Raw genomic sequence first — 24,144 nt, forward strand, 5'->3', positions numbered from 1 at the left:
CATATAGCTGAACAACTTCTTGATTACAACAGATACATAAACTATTCATTTTTTCTGCAATAATACCAAAGAGGAAAATAACAGATAAATGATAATTTATATATTACAATATTATAATTATACTAAGAGATAAATCACTTTGTTAATTTCAAAGTGAATTATTCATGATTAATCAAAATAATTTATGGATTTAAAACTTGTATTGATTAACAATAAATGATTAACCTTAATGCACAGATCAATGTAATATGGAGATAAAAAATTCTCCAAATAACCAACAATAATAAACAATCTAAAAAGGAACAATCAATTAGCACAATGGAATCTTGCCAGTATTTTTTTCATTAAATAATTTAAATTAATTATTAGAAAAACTTTGAGCTACATTTTATATATTATATATATATTTGTATATGTATTATGTATATTACGTTAAATTTCAATAACTGTAATAATAATATTATTAATAGTAAATATAACTGACAAACTATGCTTTTTCTTTGTCTTTAATCACCTTTTCGATCATTGTCCGAATTTTTCCCAGAGCTGATGTATTTTGATTCAGTGAGTTCTGTCGTGTATGCAGACTACTTCTTGCTTGAGGTACATGTAACTCAAGAGGATCTCGCAACCTAGCGAGGTCGGATTCGATTCGTGCGATTTCATTTTTATATTCGTTATATTTATTAACATCTAAACCTACCTTTCGAGCTCGTTTATGCAATGTAAGAAGATGTTCACGATCTCTTACATCTGGTAACAGGTATTCCTATAAAACAATTTTTTTTTAATTTAGTATTTTAAATAAAAAAAGAATCTTTAAATAAATATAAGATACAAAACAAAAAAAAAAGTATGTGTATTAATTAGAAGAAAGAATTTTGTGCATGATTTTTGTTCTGATGAATTTAAATTTTGGCGATATGTGAAATTTCTCAGGATGATAGAGTAGAAGCTCAAAAATTACACACTCAATAACTATCACCCTTTCCAGCATAGACAGTAAATAAAAAAGCAAAGATTTCATTTATAATTATTATTACCAAAGTATGAATTTAAAGACTACACAAAAAATATTGTGTATATTATTTTAATAAAATGCAAATTAAATATTTATTTTATACATTGAATTTTTATATTTTGCAGTGCTTTTTTGTAGAGGACATTACTTTTTTATCAATAATAATAATAATAAATGATTTTAAAAATTTATTTGTATGATTAAAAAGTTTCTAATGTAATATTTAACTGATCTAATTTTTTAAAGTACGTTAATAATTAGAGAGCTGCAAGGTGGAGTAGTATGTTTCAGCCTTTGATCTGGGTGGTCCAAGATTCAAATACTGGTGAGGGTTAGCATTTCATATGCTACATATAATAAGACCAGGTTTTGGAGAGACTGTCGTGGCAACCTGCCGACTCCCGACGCCATTTGTTCTCCTCGCGCTAACACAGAAGAGTAGAATCTGTATAGGATTGGTCTCCTGGAGGGTGGATGTCGTCGATTTCTCCCGGCGATGCTACCGGTGTTTGGAGGCTGGTCATACAGCAATAAATTGCAGAGGTAGACAGAGCGGAAGCCTAATGGCAGGCCGTCAAAGTCTCGAGAAAAAATCTCCAGTCTGGAAGTCAATTGTGGAGGAGCAGGCCATCGGGCGGCCGGTTGTATGACCAGAAAAATGTCTGTCTTGTAATGTAGAAGGGCACCGCACTGGGACCGGTCAATCCTCAGCATGTTGATGAAAGTGGTTCAATTTAATATGAATAACTCGTCGCTGGCACGCGATATGCTGGCGCGACGTGTCTCGAAGATGGATGCGGATGTTGTGCTTGTCTCCGAGCCGTACGTGCTCCGTCCTGGTGCGAATTGGATTATATCCGAAGGACACTACCGCAATTTGGTCGCGCGCGCCCCTGCCAATGCAGAACACTCATCGAGGTGTAGGATATGTGAGGGCAAAAGTTGGCGGAGTGTTATCACTACTCGTGCTACTTGTTACCCAACATTCATGTAGAACGGTATAAGGAAATACTGGCTGAACTGTCGCGGGATCTCCGCACACGCCGGCCGGCTCTTATTTCCAGCGATTTTAATCTCTGGTCGGTGATATGGGAATCGGAGAGAACGAACGTGCGCGTTAGGTTGGTCATAAACACCATGCCGCAGGGTTGGACATGGTCTACCTCAATTCATGTGAGGAGCTTACACATTCAGGAGGGGCCTGACGGGATCCGTCGTGGATACGACGTTTTCTTCGCCTGAAATAGCTGCGCGGATCCCGGATTGGCAAGTCTCCGAAGAGTTCACAGGTAGTGACCATCAGGAGATCACACTGACAATTTCTGATGTTGGTCCTGTTCGAGGCGGTCCGTCAACGTTCTTCGGATGGAGTACTAGAAACCTTGATACGGAGACCCTGGCCGTGTCGCTCGACTTCTTTCGGGATATACAAGAAGTTACTACGGTGGTGGACATGGCTTCCAGCATGGCGAGGTGCCTTGAAAGTGCCTGTTCGGGATTCCCGAGACGGTGCGATAGGTGAGGCCACCCACCCATTTACTGCATTTACTACAGGCTTTAGGTTAAAAGGGTGCTAAGACCTAAAGCCCCTGTTACAAAGGATGCGCAGGAAGTACAGTACATCGTTGAGGAGCTTTTCCCCCATGGGGAGAAACTACAGGTTGACGAAGGAGGTAACGGAGAACCCCGCCTCCCTTTAAAAAAGAAAAGCTAGCAGAACCAGTCACGAATACTGCCGGGTAAGGCGCCAGACCCGGACGTTACTGAATCTGGTTGTGAAGGTGGCGGCCCGAGCCGAGCCGGACGCCTTTTTAAAGGTCTACAATGCTTGTTTAATTGAGGGAGTCTTCCTGGACAAGTGGAAAAAGCAGAGATTGGTTTTGGCCCCTAAGATCGGCAGGGATCTTTCACTCCTTTTTTCCTACCGGGCACTGGTGTTAATAAACGGGCTGGCAAAGTTTCTTGAAAGGATGTTTCATCAGAGGAAAACCACAGTAATAGAAGAGGCGGGCGGACTCTCTGCGAACCAGTTCGAATTTCGCAGAGGTAGGTCCGCCGTGGATGCCGTGGCTGGGGTCTACGATGAGGCGCAAAGAATTATGAGAGGAGGCAGAGGAAAGATGTGCGTTTTGATAACACTGGATGTGAGAAATGCTTTTAACAGCATTTCTCACATCCCAATAAGCTCACTGGAGAGTACTGTACCCTTTGTACCTGGTCAGGATGGTGCGGTCATTCCTCATGGGGCGTTGTCTTGTTTGCCAGGCGGAGAATGGTTCTGTTAAACGGAGGCTTTTCAGGGGAGTTCCACAGGGTCGGTCCTGGGTACGACTCTTTAGAATCTTGCCTACAACAACGTCTTCCAGGTTCCTCTTCCTCGGGACGTGAAGTTATATGAGTATGGGGATGATCCAGCCTTGGTGATCAGCGCTGACACACGATGGGAGACAGTCTCCAGGGCTTACAATTCGTACTCTGCGATACAAGTTTGGATGGCCGGGATCGGATTGACGCTGGCCCCAGATAAAACTGAAGCTGTGGCAATAACAACTGCCAAAAGGAGGTCCACATTAGCCTTTTTATTAGAAGGCAGAAGGATAGTTACGAGGCCGGCGATCAAGTATCTCGGCCTCTGGATTGATGCTAGACTCAGGCCATAAAAGCATCTGAGAGGGCGGAAAGGACGCTGAGGTTTATCGCCGGCCTCCTTCTAAATAGCGGCGGACCAGCACAGCAACGCAGAAGACTGCTTCTGGGAGTTGCACATTCCACGTTATTGTATGGTGTAGAGATTTGGGGACGAGTTGTGACATACGGAATGTAGAGACACAAAGGCTAGAGTCCATTCACCGTTGATACTCATCTGAGAATGATATCAGCATATCGGATAGTATCTAGGAGGCCTGAGAAGTCCTGGCTGGGCGCATGCCGATAGACCTTAAGATACATATGAGGAAGGAACTCAGGGATATGGGGCTCTGCCAGCGCCTACAAAAAGCAAAAAGCCAAGGAAATCAAGGGAGCGTTGATGATAGAATGGCAGGAAAGATGGGATCAGTCCACGAAGGGCCGATGGACGCACCAGCTCATTGAAGACATAAGAGTGTGGTGTGAGAGGCTCCATGGTCACTGGGATACAGCCTTACACAGTTCCTGGTGGACCATGCAGGTTTTAGGTTCTATCTGTTCCGATTTAATTTGGATCACATCGATCGACAGCTGTCTGGAGTGTAGGGTAGAGGAAACCACACTCCACGTTTTTTTCCCATTGTAATTGCTTCAGGTGTCCATCATGATTTTGTTGAATCAGTTTTATATGTGCATGTGATTGAACTGAATAAGGATTCATCATCAAGGTTAGTTTGGCAATTTTTGAAGTATTTTCATCATGTTTCTCATTTTATGTTTTTAACTTCATTTAAATTTAATTTTCAAATACTGTAATTTCAAATGCTTTTGTAAGGGGTTAACACAATCTGATATAAGATTCATGAAAATCAGTTATTTTAATCGCAATTTAAGAGCACAATGCACTTATAACTTGTTGACAAAAACAAGATTGGCTTAATACAAACTACTTAAATACAATTTGGCTTATTGACTAAAAATACAGTATAATCTCAAGTAATCCATTTTTTTATTTCTTTCAGATTCCATTTTAATCCATAAATTCATTTTAGTACCAGATAACTCAACTATCCACAGTGCAATAATGATTTTGTGCAATAATGCTGTATGAATGTATTACTCATTATTTTAAAATAACAACAACATAATAAACAAATGTAATGGTGTATTAGTACTGTAATGTACTTAAAAAATGGCTGCAAGTTTGTGTAGTGGAAGTTATGATTTCTATACAAAACAATTGGTCTCAGGTTCAAATAAAGGTCCGATATATTTTCACCTATTATTGTATTCATATCATTTTCCTTATTAACTTAAGTACAAAAGCATGTGTGAAGTAAAAAAAAAGATGGCACTTAGTACAAGTTTAAATGTAGAAAGAATAAATACAAATGGTTTTGAAATTAAGCTTCTCCTGAATTGAGAAACTGAACTTCAATCTGGGTGCAAGAGTCAACAGGTAAGATGTAAACCAATGTACTAATAAAATTAATTTAACATAAATGTAACTTTATCTTGAAATAAATACAAAGGTGAATTGGCATTGCTTCTTATGACTGATTCTAGATATTCAGTGTAAATAGATAAAATTGCTAGTAAAGTTTAAAGCACACAGCACCAAACAGATGCAACAAATCTTTAAAATAATTCAGATCATATCCTTCTCCCTTATCTAATACCCTAGATGAAGCAATGACTCATAGACCACCATCTTGCTCTATTCCTACATCACTCCTTCCCATCACTCTTTCTCCCTCAAAGCATCTACTTATAATATCTACCTAACTTTACCTAGTCACCATTATCTTGGGCTTACTACTGGACTTTTCTCACTTTCATCAAAACTCACAAAAATCATTTTTTTTAAATTTAACAGTTTTTATAATAGTAAATATTATAAGTAGAATTCTTATATTTACATTATTGAAGTTACATTAATAATAATTTTAAGGGAAAATGTGGGATTTGAATCAAAACAAAATATATATTGCATTTCTTTGGTTAAAGTGTAATAAAAAATAATCCCATTCGATTTTATTGTTGTTTATGATGAGGCATGTTAGTCATATTTAATAATAATAATTAAACAAAAAATATTACTAACCTGCTTGGTCAAAACAAAGTATGCGTAAGCGGCCATGGCAGTGCCATAAGTAACAAAGTAAGTGACAGGTTCCATGATATCCCATGAATATTCCCACCACGTAAGTCTTGCAAGAATTCCAAACTGAACTGACATAAGTCCAAGACCGGCCCATGTCAATACAGTAGTCCTCCTTACAGCAACAACTTCGAGAGCTTGACGTTTCTGAAATATATAAATGAAAATTTTAAGTATATACATATATAACTTGCTGTTAAAACAATCAATATTGGTAAGATGAAAGGAATAATTAAATCAACAAAAGGTTCTTGTAAACTGAAATAGCAAAATATATTTTTTTCCTGGTTAAGTACTAATTTATTATCAGAAAACCAACAATCTTTTTGTTGATCATTATTAATTTATACATTTTTTCTTCTAATGAATTGTTTTCAATTTTTAATGAGTTCAACTCATCAGTAAGATTTGAAATATTTAAATGTAGCTTATTATTAATTTCAGCTAGTTCTATATTACTTTTAATAATTTTATTTTCTGTTAGTCTACATTGGTCATCAAGAATAAAACTATCTGTGATGTTACTTTCAATTTTTTTTCTTTTCTAACCCAGTTTTTAAACTTTTATATTTTTTATTTGAGAAATATATCTAAATTGATTTAAATGTATTATAAAATTACAGTCAAGTGTTAGTGAATATAAATAATAACTATAAAATAACTGAACATTTTTAATATGTTAACAAAAGATACAACATTTGATTACAAATTAATATTACTACAAAAATCCTTTGTTATAAAAACATACTTTTTCCGCCTTAACCCCAAAAATTTCTGATTTTATGCCTTGAATAATTTATTATTTTTAATCAAAGATCATAAATAAGTATCAAATGGGTAAATTTCATTTTCATAACAGCTCTAAAGATAAAGATTAAGTTATAATAACAATCATTTAATGGTAAATGAAATTGCAAAGGAAAGTTTAATTAGCAAAATTATATACCTTCAACACATACAGCCAGATTACTTTAATTAGTGTGTATTAGTATTTGATCTGGTGAATAGCAAACTATAATAAATTAGTAAACATTATTGTTAAAACAGTCTAACAATAATATTAGTAATAAATAAAAAAAAAAAAAATACCTTTTCTAATGGTTGGATGGTGGTTTTTAGTTCTTCAAGTTGCGCCATTAATTCTCGTTCCTTTTTAATTTGGTGTTCTTGCACATTTAATGCTTCATACAAATGACTAACAAGTGATCTAACATCTGATAATCTTTCAATATCATCCTAAAAAAATATTTAAAAAAAACATTAAAAAGTATTAAAAAATAAAAGAATGATAAAAAAACAATTAATTATATATATATATATAAAATGGTTAATTCATAATAAATTTAAAAAAGAAGAAAATCAGAATTATTTTATTAGGAAATTCTTTTAATATAAATATTACAACCAATTCTTTTAAAGTTTTGAATCCTGTTGTATCCTTTTTATTTCACAAATTATTAAAAACAGTAGCTAGAAGATTCTTTTAAAAAGTATAAAAAAAGAAGCATATAGCAGAAATAACTGGGTTAATGATAGCTTACACAAGCAAACTCTTATAGCAACCTATTTTATTAGTAATTCAGTTTGCAGGATCAAATTCCCTGTAAACAAAGGAACACATTATAATGATAAGAACAAGAGTAGGAGGACAAGTAACAAATTATGAGATTAATTTGATTAAATTGACAAATTGTTGTTGACTCTTAAAACATTTTTAAAAATCAGTGGCAACAAAACAATATAGGTAATGCAATCACTTCACTGCTAGAAACAAAAACTAATCTTTGATTTGATGGTGAAGATATCATCTGAATCAACAGCGGAAGTATTGTATTATAACATAGCATCAAAAAAGAACTACACGAATATGAAGTTTCTTAAAAAGAAGCAAAAATTAATTCTGGCAATCTTTGACACTAGTACAGTTACTAGTAGCAGCAGGTATGGAATGAAAAAAAGGATGAATTTTTGTTACCAAACACTATTAAATTATGTAGTGTGTAAGAGCTTGAGTTATGGTAAGACCAATGCTGTGTTCAATCTATTGTTTCTTCAAAAAAGATTGTATTAGAGAAATAGTTACATACTTTCTAACTCATTACATCAGTCAAAGGATTAAGCATTTCTTGAAACAACAATGAGTCTACCAGAGTTCTACTATTTTCCATGAATAGAAAAATAGAGATCATATCCTCCTGAAGAGGCCAAATCATACTCCATCATGATATTTGATGACACAATTAAACAGAAGAACCAAAACATTAACATGTTATTAGAAGCAGAAACAAAAATATTAATTGCTTTTACCTGATACAGTCTTATTTCAAAATGACCAAAACACTGATTAGACACAACTGTAATTTCTTGATTGCATTCAAAAAGGACAAATGGTCGAACTGAGACTGTATAAGACTACACTTCATTTACATTCATACATACCATCCTCATTCATACTCTGAAGCATTATCTGAACGGTAATTACCAGAGGCTAAACAGGAAAATGGAAGGAAGATAAAGGGGAGCTAAACAGAGGGGCGTATCAAATAACTTTTGATATTTTCATCACAAATATAACCATACGCATCAGTGATGGAGCAGTGGATCTTTTATATTGGTAAAGATTTTTATATTGAATAAAAGAATTTTATATTGGAGTAAATGTAAATAACATAATTGTTAAATGTTAAAATTTTATATCATAATCAGCATCGGTATAGTAGTTTAAGACAAGAAGCTAAAACTGGAATTGGCCAGACTGACAGAATTGGTCATATGTAATATGCAGGTTTTTTAGCTAACACCCATCAGACACTGGCTAAAATATGAGCCCTGACAAACCCTGGATGAAATCAAAGAATCATTAAAAATGAAAATTGAGATGAGATTTCCATCTGAAACTGAAGAATTCAGTTTTTCAATTTGATATTTTTACTTTTGTTATTAAATTTTCACTTATCTAAATTTATGTTTTTCTTGTTTTTTATATCTTGAAACAAAAATGTCCTACTTGTCAATCAAACATAAACTTATGAGCCTTTATATTGAATTAAATTTTATATAAAAAGATGTATGGATGTTTTAAAAAAAAATTATTTATAACAATGTGAAAACATGTTAACACAGTATTATGTGTGTTTCACCTGCAGAAGTTTCATTAACTGAAACATCAGAATCAGTTTCATGAATTTTCCAAAAATTTTCAAATATAGTTAAAGGTTATTATTGATTGTAAAAAGGGACATGACACTATTCTTATGTTTAAATTTAGTAGGAAGACAACTGTTAAGAATATATCCTAGCTTAGTCTCTTGAATAATACAATATCTTGAATTTCTTAAAATATCTTAAAATTGAGCTCCAATTAAAATATCAATATTATTTGATATATTAAATTTAGGATCTGCAAAGAATAGATTTTCAGGTAGATTAAGATGAGAAGTTTCAAATGTATGTAATGGAAATTTGTTAGTTATGTATGACAAAACAGCACAATGCGCCATGAATGAAAAGTTTTTGTATTGTGAAGGCAATGTAAGTACTAAAGTATAATCAGAATTGGCTAATTCATAATTTACAATTGAAATAGGCAAATTTTCTTTATTGAGTTGAAGTCCCATTCATTCATAAGTTAATTATTATTACTGAAGGTCACCAATGAAGATTAAATTTGCCAAGCTGCAGTATATTTATATATCACAACATTAGAACTTCACATATAGCTGATATTTCACATAATTATTAATAATTGGTTATCCGGCATTTACTTAATGTATACAGTTTACACAACCAATGAATTACTTCATGGCTGGAATTGTTGTACTTATTTTTATGAAAACAAAAATTGGACAATACAATACAGTTATTAAATTGGAATACCTACATGCAGCAGAATGTTTATCCATAATGAGAAAAGGAGAAACTGAAAAAAATTAAGAGAGGAAAGTTCTGAGAAAAATCTTGGGATTTAAAAAAGAAAATGATGGATATAGAAAAATAAATTTATTTGGAGAATGAAAACTTATCATGTACAATTAGGAGTAATTTTTTGAAAACATTAATTAAGATTCAAGAGGGCAGATTAACTAAGAAAATATTTGAACATTTTACCTCCAATCCCAAACACAGCCAAAAAGCAGATAAAAGAAGTTAAAACTTTCAAAGGAAAGATTAAGAAATTTAAGTTTTTGCAGGAGATAGAAAAGAAAAAGACTAAGAACACCTGGTTAGAAGAAAGAAAGAAATGATTTAGTGAAAGAATGAAAGAAATGAAGGGAGGAGAGTAAAGAAGCAAGGAAAGAAACACTAAGTTATTTCACAAGATCCAAAAGTGGCAAAGAATAATAATAATAATAATAATAATAATTTTAGGACTAATTTTAAATATGTTTAGATTTTATCAGAGTCTAGTACAGTAAGCTGTACTTAGATTATGAGGGTATCATATTTAATAAAGAATATTTATAAAGTTACAAGAACTCATGTTTAGAACTATCACAATTTACTTACAAATGACTAGTTTAATTACAAATAGAAAAGACCAAACATCTAATTACTTTTTAAATTACATCTTACAACAGATTACATCTTTCCACCAGTCTCATTGAAAACTACACAAAACTTCAACACAGTTATTTGACAGCGCAGTATGTAGAGTTATCTAGCTATAAACAGAATTCTCTCTTGTAAGTTTCTAACAAAGCCACAAAGTTTGTAACAAATTCTTAACAATATTAAAAATCAATATTTATTGGAAATAATGATCAAAGAATCTTTGTAGAGGAACTGAAAAATACACAGATTTTCAAAGGATGTAAAGATTTTCCAAGAAATATGTGGAAATTCTCAGAAATCAATATGCTGTAACATTGTTTAAAACATGCACATATCATTTAATTAAACATCTGAACTACCTATAACATTGAAATCATATGTTAAATCAGAGTCTCTAACTCATCCACTGTTTAAATCCATACTGGATTTAAGACAGTGCAGTCTGTCAAAGAAATTACCTCCTTTATATAAAATGTATTAATGATGTAATGAATATTTAAAAAGTGTCATTTAAAATTGACTGACAATTTTTATGTTTATAATTATATGCTTCTTCATCTGTTTCACAAAGTTTTGTTATTAAATGAGAATTAATAAATTTATCCTATATACATAGTGTTCCGGGACATATTCCCTCAAATTCAGTAATTGATTCAGGACACCAAAATGAACAAAAAAGTTCATATCGATGTAAGTTCTATTTTCCTTTGTTTTCCTCTGGATGCCATTTTTAAATTTTCAACAAAAAAATTATTTCGTTAACAGGTAAACCTGCTTTAATAAAACTGGGAAAATCTAAGACTAGTGTCTTATTCTACAAAATAAAATGTTTCGAAAACATCACTTTCAAAAATTTCAAAATGGCAGCCATCTTAATTTCTTAATCTTCAATATCTTAGTAATTAATTGTTTGATAAAATTTTTACTTATTACAAAATTTATTAACTGTTTTATTTTGAACAAAACAATACCTCATTTGTAAAACTTTCTTGACAAACAATTAAGTTATTGCAGACAATTAACCCAGCAGTACGCTTGTGCACAGTAATATGCAAGCTGATAATTTTTATTAATTTACTATTATTATTTATTATTAATAATTTTATTGCATCTAGTGGAGGAAATAAAAACAGGCAAAAAATTATTTCTCTTATGTCAATATGAACTTTTGCTCATTTTGGTGAATCAGTACCTGAAGTTCAGGGTACACGTCCTGGAACACTCTGTATAAATAAATGTTTTATTCTTATCAGAGCACAAATATACATTGCAGTATAGTAGATCATATCAGAAAAGAAAAGTGTGCTACTCCACAATCAACTAGAATGTGGTACTCTATAATTAGTAAAATTAGTCCTAAGAGCATTCTGGCATTCTGAAAATGACTGTCATGATATATGTTCCACAATAAATATACACTGGGTTTATGAATGTCATGTTGGTCTTAACAACAAGAGACTGCTAATTTATTCTAAGGCATGACGTATCATGCAATCTATGTGATTTCACCTTAGTCATAGCAGACTAGTTAACTTCTCTAGCTAGAACTATGTAAAAAATACATTACAAGTATATACTCAGTTTTGTTTTGAGTAAGTTATAACTATTATTTTTAATACTACTACAAATATTTACTTTTACTTACTTTATTCAGTTTTTTCTTTTCTAGCTTTGGTATCTTTACACCGAATTCACGATCATTAATAACTAACTTGAAATCCTCCTGGAAAAGCGATTCTATCGTATTGGAAGACGCTATCCGTACACCATCTGCAAGACAAGACAGGAAGTCCCAGCAAACAGGAAACAAGGATCAATCATGTATCATCATCAGCACAGATCAGCAAAACCTAAACAGCTGATTTAATATCAATGCAAATGGAGTTTTTGTAAACATCATACCAAAACTTTCATACGACCATTGATAAAAAAATTATTCATTTACTACAGGCCAGTTAAACTATATTAAAAAATAAAATTACTATTTACTGATAATTTTGTTGCACTAACATTAAATCCTAGTTCTGTTCTGCTAAAATGATGGGGCAAAGTTCTATTTGAATTTTCAAGAATTGTTTTACTAATTTTACAGTTGTTTTTTGCTTTTTTCAATTTGATTTTTTTTGTTTAAATCCATTAACAGATGAAAGTAAAGAAAATGGGCAAGTTGATATATATTTATTTTAGAATACTAATAAGATATATATAAACAAAAGTTTAATTTTATGTGATAATATTTAATTACATTAAGAATTTTTTTTTCAAATAGCAGGAAATATTTTCTTCACTTGTTTTTTTTTTTTTTATTTGTAAAGGTTAAATGCTGTCTTCCATTTTTCTAAGTTCTATTAATTCAAAATGTACAAGTAAAACTATTTTTTCATCTACATGATTACTGTTTGATTCAGTGAGTAAACACTTTTCTTTCTTATTTTTCATATACCAATCAATCTTTCGTTACCAATATCATTAGCATCTTCAGCCAGAAAGAAATTTAAATTTAACAATTATTATAACTGCAACAATTTTCTTCACTTGTCTTAAAAGTTTTGGAAACAAGAAAGATTCTTTTCTTTATTTAAAAATTTGTTATCCATTTCTTTTTTTTTATAGAAAAAATTCTAATGTTTTAATAGAGGCAGGATACATATTTAACACAGAAAATATCTACTAAACTTTCTAAACGGTAAAACTTACTAAACTTCCCTAACAAAATGGTGTCAACTTCCTGACATTTAAATATTTTCAAATGATTGTATGATTCTTTTTAATTATGATAGTGGACATTTAAAAAATTATTAATGAAAACTGGTAAGGAAATACCAACAATTTAACAGTTGCAAGGATAAATTACATCTTTTCACAACCTGATGATTCCACATGCTCTGGAATATCTTTGGGAGTAGAATCCTTAAAACTGAAGGGTGTGAAGTATGAAAAATTTGCCAATAACTGAAACAATTTGGTTACTTTTTGTCACTAAAATTAATAATAATTCAATAAGCCATAGGTGTTAATTAGTCACAAATCAACAAAGCAGTCAAAACCACTAAACAATATCAATTTCAAGCATACTATACTAAAAGTACAGAACTACTTAAGATAAAAAATTTCCAGAAAATATAATTGAAATCAGATTTGAATAAAGTACTGAAATATACAAGAAGAGAAATGGCATAATTGTATATATATAAACAAGAAGAGTTTTAAAATTTGATTCACTGCTTTCAAAAAAGGTAATGGTTGATTCAATTTACTTTTGAATTAATAGTTAAGTGGAATCAACCGTATATATAATTTATAAAAATTGTTATGACATTATAAATAAATTGAAAATACAAAAATTACAGTAATTCAATTCATGAATAAATTCATAGGAAAGAAGAATTTTGTAATATTCTACTTTTATAAAAGTAACAAAAAAAATTCTTTATGCAGAATATTATGAAAAAGATTTCCATATATTTCTCAATAGTCATAGAAGCTTTTATAAAATCGACTGAAGAAATTCTAAAGCCTCTTCCTATTTTATTTGAATGACCTGTCATTTCAAATGTATTAATGCATCAAATATTATAATAAAAAAAAATCATCCAAAGTAAAATTTAAAAAACAGTGATTACGAACAAATCATTCATAAAATATGAATTGAAGTAATCTTAACAAAGAAAATCAGAAAATTTAGACTAAAAAGTATTATCTGAAAGAATTTTTATTAATTTGTATATGGATAGACAGACGTAGCCGAAGATCTGGCAATATTTTTTTAATCTATCAAGGAACCAAAAGATCAATAAAAAAATGGTTTAACCCTTTTATTACAGTATATTATGCAATTTAAAAAAAATAAATTAGACCTTTGAGAAACCAAATTTATTATTAAATGGTTAAGTTATATTTTGTGAGTTGTACTCCTTTAAAAACAATTATGGAATATATTAAATTTTTGATTGACATCATTTTAAAAGGTGTTATTGACTTATAAAAACTATGCTAATGTTTATTAAGTTGTCACACTATAGAGCAATGCTACATAATAAAAAAAAAATATTCATAAATAAAATTTTCACATTAAACATTTAGGTACCAAATCATGTTAATGATGCTGCCAACTCTATAAAAGATATCATAATTACAAAATCAGTAACTGTTAGTTCAAAATTTAAATAATTTCTTATGAAATGAATATTGATAAGATACTAAATACTTTTTATTTTCTAACACTTATCAGATAAACTGAATAAATTTCTCATAACTATCAACAGCTGATCTCTATGGAGTGATAGTATACCTGCTTTTCATCAGGAAAAGTTAGGATACAAATCTGGTTAATCTAACTATTTTTCATACACTAAAAGATTTATTCTTCATCACCAAACTGTATGTCAAACAGTAAGTTTTTATTAGTAAAATTGGATAAGTGCATAGAATTAAAGTTCTGGGGCACATCTAAAGGATTTTGCTGTATTCGAGGAGATCGTTAATAATTCAATAAATAAATTTCTGCAGAAAATTAAAGAATTAATAACTTAAGATGTTAAACTATACAAACATGGTTTCATAATTCCAGGAAAATTTCAGTAAAAAGCATAATAGAAATTAAAAGATGTGAAGTAAGGATTATATCATATTTGAAGGCAAATGCTACTGGCATTTATTCCCCCCATTACATTTGAGATAGTGTGTATAATATATTTTTCGTATTTGGAAAAGTTTATATTAATCTGTTAATCTATCTATTCCAGTAATGTATAAAATTACTGAAGTGCAAGGGACATAAATCCCTTTCCCCTGTAGTGAACACACAGAAACCCTTACTAGTAGTAGGGCTAAATATTACTTGCATTTTAAAGGAGTTTGACTTTGCACACTGATGTGGAACAGTATTTTTGTGGAACTAAAAAACAAAGTGTTTTTAGACTAATGTCTGTATGAGATTTATTTTTATTTTTCCAGTCAGAAAATATCCAATTATTTCTGTTTCCTCTAGAGATAAAGTGAATCCATGTTCATTTTAATAGGTGTTTTACTTTTATTTACTTTAAAAAAAGAGCATAATATTTTATTTATTTAGATTAAGAGAAAAGTATTTAAAAGGAGATAAAAAAACAATAAAATTAAGAATATTTAAAAAACAATGAAATATAGTGGAAACAACAATTTAGAGCACATACTACAATGTAATATTATATTTGAAAATAAAACTAATAAAAGACGATGGTAAGACAGCTAATATATCAAAACCATCCCACCTTAGCTGTATAAAGCGATGGTGGTTCATATTGCTTTCTACTTATGAAACTACTTACATTCCACAACAACCCCTGCCTGCCAAGCGAAGACAGCAGTCTAAACTGCACATCTCTACATCCTGAGCTACCTCATCACATACTCTGCATTTTTTTATATTTTACCTACTGAATATAACCACTAAAATATTTGAGAAAAAATTAGAATATAAAATTATTAATTAATAATTGTAAGAAATTAAAAAAATTGTTACATCATACCATGAAAAAAAGTTTTTTTATCTTAACAGTCTAAGTAAACACAGAAAATAGTCAATATCATGTAAAATTTGAATATTAAGTTTGATTAATTTTAATATAATTGAAATTTACTAATTTTTTTAATTCAAAATTTTTTAAAATTGTGTTTTACACAGAACATTATAGTCAAGAAAAAACTAGACACTGTTCATTAAATAACTTCTTTGTATTGCTATTGGAAAAAAGTACAATTTTTCTTACGAATGACAGAGAGAAAATCTAGTCATGCATAATTTATAACTGCTTAACTCCCTCCACAGTCTAATCGATAATTAGACTTGCATGATAAAATGCTTGTCCATTTATTAAAAACTATTCATAGATTTGCTCAATGTGCAACTTGTTAACATCCTATCAGCTATAAACTAAAATTGGTTTTCTTGGTTTAAAAAATATTATAAATCTCCATGTTAAAAAACTTAAAAATCTACAAAGTTTATGTAAATTCTCTTTGGTAAATTTACTTAGCATATTGATATATATTTACAAAACGTATTGATTAACATAAGTAAATCTTTACAGTTACCTAATGTCTTAAAAAAGCTAAAACTTGTGTACATGTCTGTTATATACTTCAATAAAGTTTGAATACTTTGACATTGAAAAATGTTTAAAAAAAATTACAGAATTGGTTCAAAATAAATAATGCACTTGAAGAATTGTTTTGTTTTGTAAATTGGCAATAGATAATTCTCACACACAACCGTGTAATGAACTAGAAAATTGTATTTTGATACATTCTCTTGTATGTATTTATGATTTAGTAAACAAATAATTTAAAAAAATATGAAGCATTACAGAAAATTATGGAATACTGAATTGTGATACAGAAATCTAAAGAGGTGCAGCCAATATCTGTTTAAATAGAATACTTATGCTTAAAAAAAAGGTTCTATAATGCATTATTAAATTTAATCACAAGGACACAAGGACAAGAAAGAGTTCATCTCCTGGAAGACCATGGACTATCAAATATACAGTGTATTTGACAGTCGTGTATAAAGGAGCTCAAAATAATATCAATCATCCACTTTAGTTTAAGAACTGGTATTTCTAGTTACAATTATGGTCTGGTATTACAATTATACCGGATAAAACTTATACTACAGAATAAAGTTAAAAACCTAGCAATGAATCTAAATGTGCTGAACTTTCAAATGTTATGTTATTTCATAAAATATGGCTTAAATAATGTTTTATTAAAATAATGTTGAAGGATTAGTTAATTTTATGTATAGTTAATTGTTTAAGAAATCTAATTTATGTAAATAAACGCTCTATAAAAAAATGTTTACGTTTTTAAAGATGTTCTATAAAGAGACATTTCATATAAAGAAATATGATGTAGTAGTAATTGATTTGTATGAAAATCATGTACAATATTAATGAACAGAAACAAAGAAATCTGAGATTTAATGCAATTATTTAATTAAGCATTCAGCTTAAGTGTGAAAGCATTTTCTGTTCTTATTCTACATAGGGTATTATTAAAACATGAAATCCTTGATCCCTAAGATTCTCACTTAGAAACAAACTCATTTTCATAATGATCCATAAATTAATATATCAAAGTTACTTTTTATCAATGATAAAAACTAAGAAAAGACCAATATTTGGATATATGAAGTAGATATTGATAATTGAAAGCACAAAGACAGTTGTAGTAATTTTATTTTATTCTTAATACATACACACACACACACACACGCAAAGCTACTTTGTCATACACATGCTACTTAAATGCAAAATGCAATATTGCACAATATACAGACGTTCTTTATAACTTACTCAGACATAAATTAAGTAATAAAAAAACAAATATGCCATTGTTCAAATTATGTCATTCTGCTGGCAAGAAAATTTTGCCAAAGAAGAGCAATACAAGAATAAAACAATTCTTGTATTGCTCAATACAAGAATTTAGTAAAGAAAATTATCAAATGCTCATTATTAAAATTAAACACACATACCCTCATAGACTTATAAATAAACAACATAAAATAAAATCTTGTCTGTTATTTTTTTAATACACAGAGTGATTCACAAAGAGTACAGGACATGTTCTACTGATACATTTAGTTAGTTAGGATGCTCAAAAGTAAAAATATTTACGTTCAGTAAGTACAGCGATACGGTCTATGCCTCTATCTTCTTGTTGCATCATGTTAATGAAGTCGCCAACAGTATTTGAGACAGGGCGGAGGGTGAAACGACAATATTCTCTCCTAGATGGAAGTGGTACCGTTACCTGAGGTAGACCTTGCCTAAATTGTACCAACACTTCTGTAACAAAAATTCATAAAAAACTAATTACTACTTAAATTTTATTACAGTTTTCTTAATGAATATTTATATCATGATAAAAATATTAATTGATTTTACAGATTTCTACCGTTTGAACTATCTATACTACAAACAAAATAATTATAATACATTACAATACAATAATGTAAGCAACTTATAAGAAATATTGTGTTTTATTAAAGTCTGCAGTTAATTTATGTTACATATACATTTATCTATACAGGGTGTCCCATATAAAACGCAACCCATCAATCACTCATCCATGAAATTTCAAAAGTCAAGCTTACCCTACTCGTTACTGAAATGGACTCGTCTAACATCTGAACATCGCGGCGACGCAGTAGAACACTACCGATAGTAACAACAATGCAATCATAACGTTCAGTGTATTGCTAGAGACAAGATGGTGTTTTCGCTAGATGAACGTGTTTTCATCGTACGTGTGTTTCATCGTTAACGTGTTTTGTTGAGTCGTACTTCAGTACGAAATCAGTGGTTGCAGTGCAAGATTTGTTTCGCCATAAGTACCCAGACAAACCAGCTCCTAACAAAACATCAGTATTAAGGTTAGTTGCAAAATTTAGAGAGACCGGTTCTGTTAATAACAAGAAATACAAAAGATCTGCGTCAGTGTTGAATACAGATACAGTCACTGAAATCAAAGACCGATTACTCGCCTCGCCAAATAAATCGATCAGACGTTTGTCTGCTGAATTTAATTTGTCTAAATCAACTGTTCATCGGGCGACCAAACGATTACAATTACGACCTTATCGCGTTCAAACGGTTCATCGACTTCTTGAGCCCGACAAAGGAAAACGGCTACAATATTGTCAATTGTTCCGTCGATTTCTGCGTGAGGGAATTAATGTTATGGATTCGTTATTTTTCACAGCTTGAGCATGGTTTAATTTGGATGGCTACGTAAACAGCCAAAACAGTAGAATTTGGAGTGCTGAAAATCCCCACGTTTATCACGAAAAACAATTACACCCGCAGAAGTTGGGCGTATGGTGCGCGATATCTCGGAAGAAAATAATCGGTCCTATTTTTTTCGAGTACACCATTAATGCAGAACGATCAGGATATTTTATTTCAGTTCATCGCACTCTTGGAAGAGGAAAACAGACACTGCTGGCTACAACATGGCGGTGCGACATCGCACTACGCAGGTTCAACTTCTGATTTCGTCGAGGAATTCTTTGTTAATCGTGTTATCGGTCGAGGCTTGTGACCACCAAGATCTCCAGATTTGACTGCGACGGATTTTTTTTTACGGGGTTACCTCAAAGAAAAAGCCTACAGCAACAAACCACGAACACTTGAACAATTGAAAGTCAATATTGAACAAGCTGTATTAAATATCCAGCCACAAACTTTAAAAAAGTTGCAAGAAACGCTGTAAAAAGAATTGAAGCTTGTATTCAAGAAGATGGCGGCCACTTCCAAAATTTACTCTAAATGTAAGGTAATGGATGGTAATAATAAAAATTACATTTACATATGTCTTTTTATTATTTCAATACCTAACAATATAAGGTTGGGTTGCGTTTTATATGGGACACTCTGTATATATATATATATATAAACAAATTTTTTTTTTGAAAATTCATGTTATTCAACAACACATACTACACAGTGCTAATTAAATTCAGTACTAACTGAAAACTTAATTACGAAAACATAGTAACAGAAAAGTAAACTGAAAAAATTAACACCAATGACTGACTTTTGGGGGATCCTGCATCATCAGTTGGTATATTCTATAATTACATCAGACAATTATTAAAAAACTTAAAATTTAAAAAAATTAAATTATCACTATTATAAACTTAAAATCTGTTATGATGAAAACACAACTCCACTGCCATTACGTTTGAAATAATGAACCACCAGATCACATCTGTGGATTGTTTTGACATAATAAATTAATTATAGCAACTGGCAACAGTGACATTACAAAGGAAAGTATGAAGTTTTAAATTTACATCATTTTAGTAATATATGTATAATAATTTCTCCATGAACAACACAATTACAACCAAAATCAATACAGCCAATCATAAGAAACAATCAATCCTCTTGTTGCCTCTTCACTATGCCAAATAAATTGTAGCACATTAGCAAATTCAAGTTCAGCAAAATAAATTTGATATTTAGCCCTACAACTCACACTTTCACTATGTTTACCAAGTCAGTACTAATGAATACTATCGGAGAAAGTAATTCTTACTTTTAGTATCTCATTATCACTAAATCATTTGTTCAAACAATCCAGTGTTTAGATATACAAATATATAATATTCCTTTCAGCTTGTAAGAAAGTAAATAATGGAACTTTTTTGTTGCTCAACTCTACACATTCTTACAATTTATTCCTATTGGCATTCACCTCAGGATATATCCCTATTATATTCAGTTCCAGCTTAACATCCTCATTTCTGATGCAATAAGCAAGTATAATACTTCTAACAGTACAAAGAAATTATACTTCACCAACCTGTATCCTACTCTATACACATTTTATCAACTTCCAAACTTCATAGTCATATAGCAATGAGGGTCAAGCCATAATTTTGTATAATTTGAATAAAGTTTCCCTACAAGCCTTGTTTTTTTTAATAATGAATGGATTGTTCCACGTATGGATAAGCATTTATTGGGGCTTGATATAAGAACTAAACTATACAATTAATTATCAAAGGAAATAAAAAATAAACATGACAATAATTACGAAGAATTTAAAAAACCTCGTAAGGCAAGATGTTAAAGTATTCTTAAGTTTGAAATTTAACCTGAAATCCTGTAAACATAAATATTATGTACTTCATATATCATTTTTCAAAAAATAATAATTATATTAATGAGCTTCTATATATCTACTGCCTATTTTTATATGGCTATTATGAATTTGAAAAACCAGCATGATATACCAACCGTAATATGCTTTTTATGAAAGAATAAGTCTTCATAGCCCATTAATAATATCTAGTAATACTATAAAATGAATTCCTAAAATCGAATGGGTAAAGGTGTCATTTATAAGATATCAGCTATATTTTTACCTTATCATGATAATATTCAACAGTACATTTAATACAGTAATGAAAGCAAAAGGGGAAAACATTTCACTCCTTTCATTCTGTAGAAAGTTTGGTATGGAATGTTTATCACTCTTAATAACTTGATTGTTTTCAGGTGAGAGTTCTATAACATATCAAATTACCTATACATGTTTGATTATGTACCTAACACACATAAACGTAATTTGTATAAAAAAAAATTAAAAAGAACTAAGATATATTTTACCACTATTTAGGGAATCCTACTAATAGAATTTAAAAGAATAAATATATTTTATAAACAAAGAAACAAAAGTTCCAGTCAGCTATAGTCAGATTTGATTTTAAATATATTAAAACACTCTGATTATACTGGTTTTGTAAAACAATTTGCATCATCACCATGGATTATTCAATGATAATTGCAGGACATGATTCTGCAAATCTTGGGTTTCAAACCCAGCAAAAGATGTATTTATTTTCTTTGAATTAAAATTTTTTAGCATGCATTAGCTGTTAATTAATAACCAACTATAGTTATATTCAGAGTATGTCATAAAATTTAATTAATAAATCTGTTACATATTTTGAGCAATAAATTAATTTTAAAAATAATTATATAAAATTTAACAGGTTAAATAATTTTTTTATCATGGATAAATAAATAAAACCTATTCATAAAGCATTAGTTAATTTTTTTTTGAGATGATGGGCATTGACTGCTTTGGTCATTTTGCCCCATGAGAATGGAGATTTTTAGGCATATGAAATTTTTTTTTGGCCATGTTTGACCAGGATTCGAACCCAGAACCTCCGGATGAAAGGTTGAGATGCTACCACCGCCACAGAGATTGGCTAGTTATTCATTAAATAAATATGTTAAGCATGGTTAGTGTTCTACTCCATACATTACAAAAAAAAAATTGGAAACTGTTACAGTGTTAAACTAGAAAAATTAAGGAAAACTGTTATGAAACCATGATCAGAGCAGTAATACAAAGTGCAGGATTTATGAATAAATAAATAATGTGGTTGTAGTTCATGTTAAAGTATAATATTTCATATATTACACATATGAAAGAGGTATTACACACACACACACGACATATTTCATATGTTACATTTTTCACATTTCATGAAATAATAATGATGTAACTGAAAACTAAGTAAAATCAATGGAAGATGAAATAACAATTTTGCTGATTAATAAATGTTTTGAATTTGTACAAGTAATTAAGTACACATTAAACAAGTACACTAAAAATCAGATTTATCTATTAATATCATTCAAAAACAAAAACTCTTCTGTAAGTGAAATCTTTAATTTAATTTAAAATAAATTGATAAAAAAAACTTAATTGATATAAAACCTTTAAAAAAAATTAGTAACTGATAATTAATGAGGTTCTTCCCCATAGACATTATATAAATATAATATAGTTCTGTTTTTTGGTTTGATTTTGAAAAATTTTTATTTATTTTTATTAAATGCATGAAAGTGTAAGAAGTTTTAATTTAAAAATCTTTTTATATGACTTGTAATTATTGACACCAAACAATCATCAGAAAAATTGATATCCTGAAATACAAAAATATTATTGTTATAATTAATTATCTTCTTGAACAAAATAAAATAGATGTTAATATCAAATTTAAAAATAAAGTGAAATTAAATATAGACTAATAGTAAAACTGTAATTATAAAATAAGGATTATGAATTTTAATGAAATTAAAAGAAGGAGGAAGGAGGCTAAGCGCATGTGGTTAGAATATATGTAGATAGGTTGAAAATGTAATTTAGTAGACATGTGATGTATTTTCTTGGTAAATGGTACACAGCACCTGTGGTTTTACTTTACCCAATTCTGTAGGATACTTCGGATTATGTACTACAAAATAAGAAAGAGAAGAGGATAATCCCATCATCCCTGTTTGAAATAGCTACATGTATTGCAAGAACCACAGCCAAATCTTATACATCCTAAACAAACCACTAACTCATCCACGTTGTGTAGAGTATACAGTTGTTATAACACAACCTAACTTTACAAAAGCTTTAGGAGAAAATTTAAAAAAAAATTACATTGACAAATTTAATCCTAAACCACAAAAAATGTATTAATATATATATTTTAAAAATACATTGATAATTCAATCACTTTTTTAAAAAATTGTTTAAATACAGATCAAATCAATAAAAATATTTAACTAACAAATTAAAAAAAAATAAGGGAGGTTCTAAATTTGATCTGTATATATTTTATGGATTTTCAAGTCTTACTTTTTTTTATAGACCTTATCACATTTTTAATAAAAATAAAAAAAAGCAAAACAAAATTGATTTAAAAGAAATAAAACTTAAAAAAAGCTACAGAAGAAACTAAAAAATTATATTTTTATATTTTGACTTTAAAAAATGTAAATAGTTAAATACAATTCAAGGAGAAAAATAAAAAAACGAGATTTGCTGATGAAATTTAATTTTTTTGTTAGAAGTTGAAGATGAGTTTGAAATTTTGAATAGCATTGATTTATTGCAAGGTAAGAAATTCAGTTTGATAAAAGTAAGACTAAGACAATGAAATATGATCAAAAGTAGGAAAGTGAGAAATTAAATATTAACACAGAACAATGTAATACACCAGAAGAATTTTAATATTTAGGGAATAAAATTACAAAGGGTGTAGTAAAATCTGATCAAAATTAGTCTGGTATAAGTAAGAAATTTCATGTAGATAAAAAGTTTGCTTGTATTAAATTAAAATCTGAGAATTAAAAAAATATTCTTACAAATATTCAAGTTGATTATAAAGATTATAGAGCAGAACAAAGATAACAGGTAAAGCAGAGAGAAATAGAATGAGGTC

At 29.9% G+C, this 24,144-nt stretch overlaps 1 protein-coding gene across 3 annotated transcripts in view; it reads right to left on the reverse strand.

Annotated features, from left to right (window-relative positions):
• The window catches only part of MCU (mitochondrial calcium uniporter), a 770,244-nt gene that overhangs the window by 6,358 nt on the left and 739,742 nt on the right, over positions 1–24,144 (reverse strand). For all 3 annotated transcript variants that reach the window (XM_075376265.1, XM_075376264.1, XM_075376268.1), the window contains 5 exons: positions 18,023–18,193; positions 12,007–12,131; positions 6,900–7,046; positions 5,754–5,957; positions 515–769 (listed from right to left, as the gene is read on the reverse strand). In XM_075376265.1, coding sequence (XP_075232380.1) covers positions 515–769; positions 5,754–5,957; positions 6,900–7,046; positions 12,007–12,131; positions 18,023–18,193 — 902 coding nt within the window. The remainder of the gene's footprint in view (positions 1–514; positions 770–5,753; positions 5,958–6,899; positions 7,047–12,006; positions 12,132–18,022; positions 18,194–24,144) is intronic.

The sequence above is a fragment of the Lycorma delicatula genome, chromosome 10 (genome assembly GCF_047948215.1).
Source record: "Lycorma delicatula isolate Av1 chromosome 10, ASM4794821v1, whole genome shotgun sequence".
Taxonomy (NCBI): Eukaryota; Metazoa; Arthropoda; class Insecta; order Hemiptera; family Fulgoridae; genus Lycorma; species Lycorma delicatula.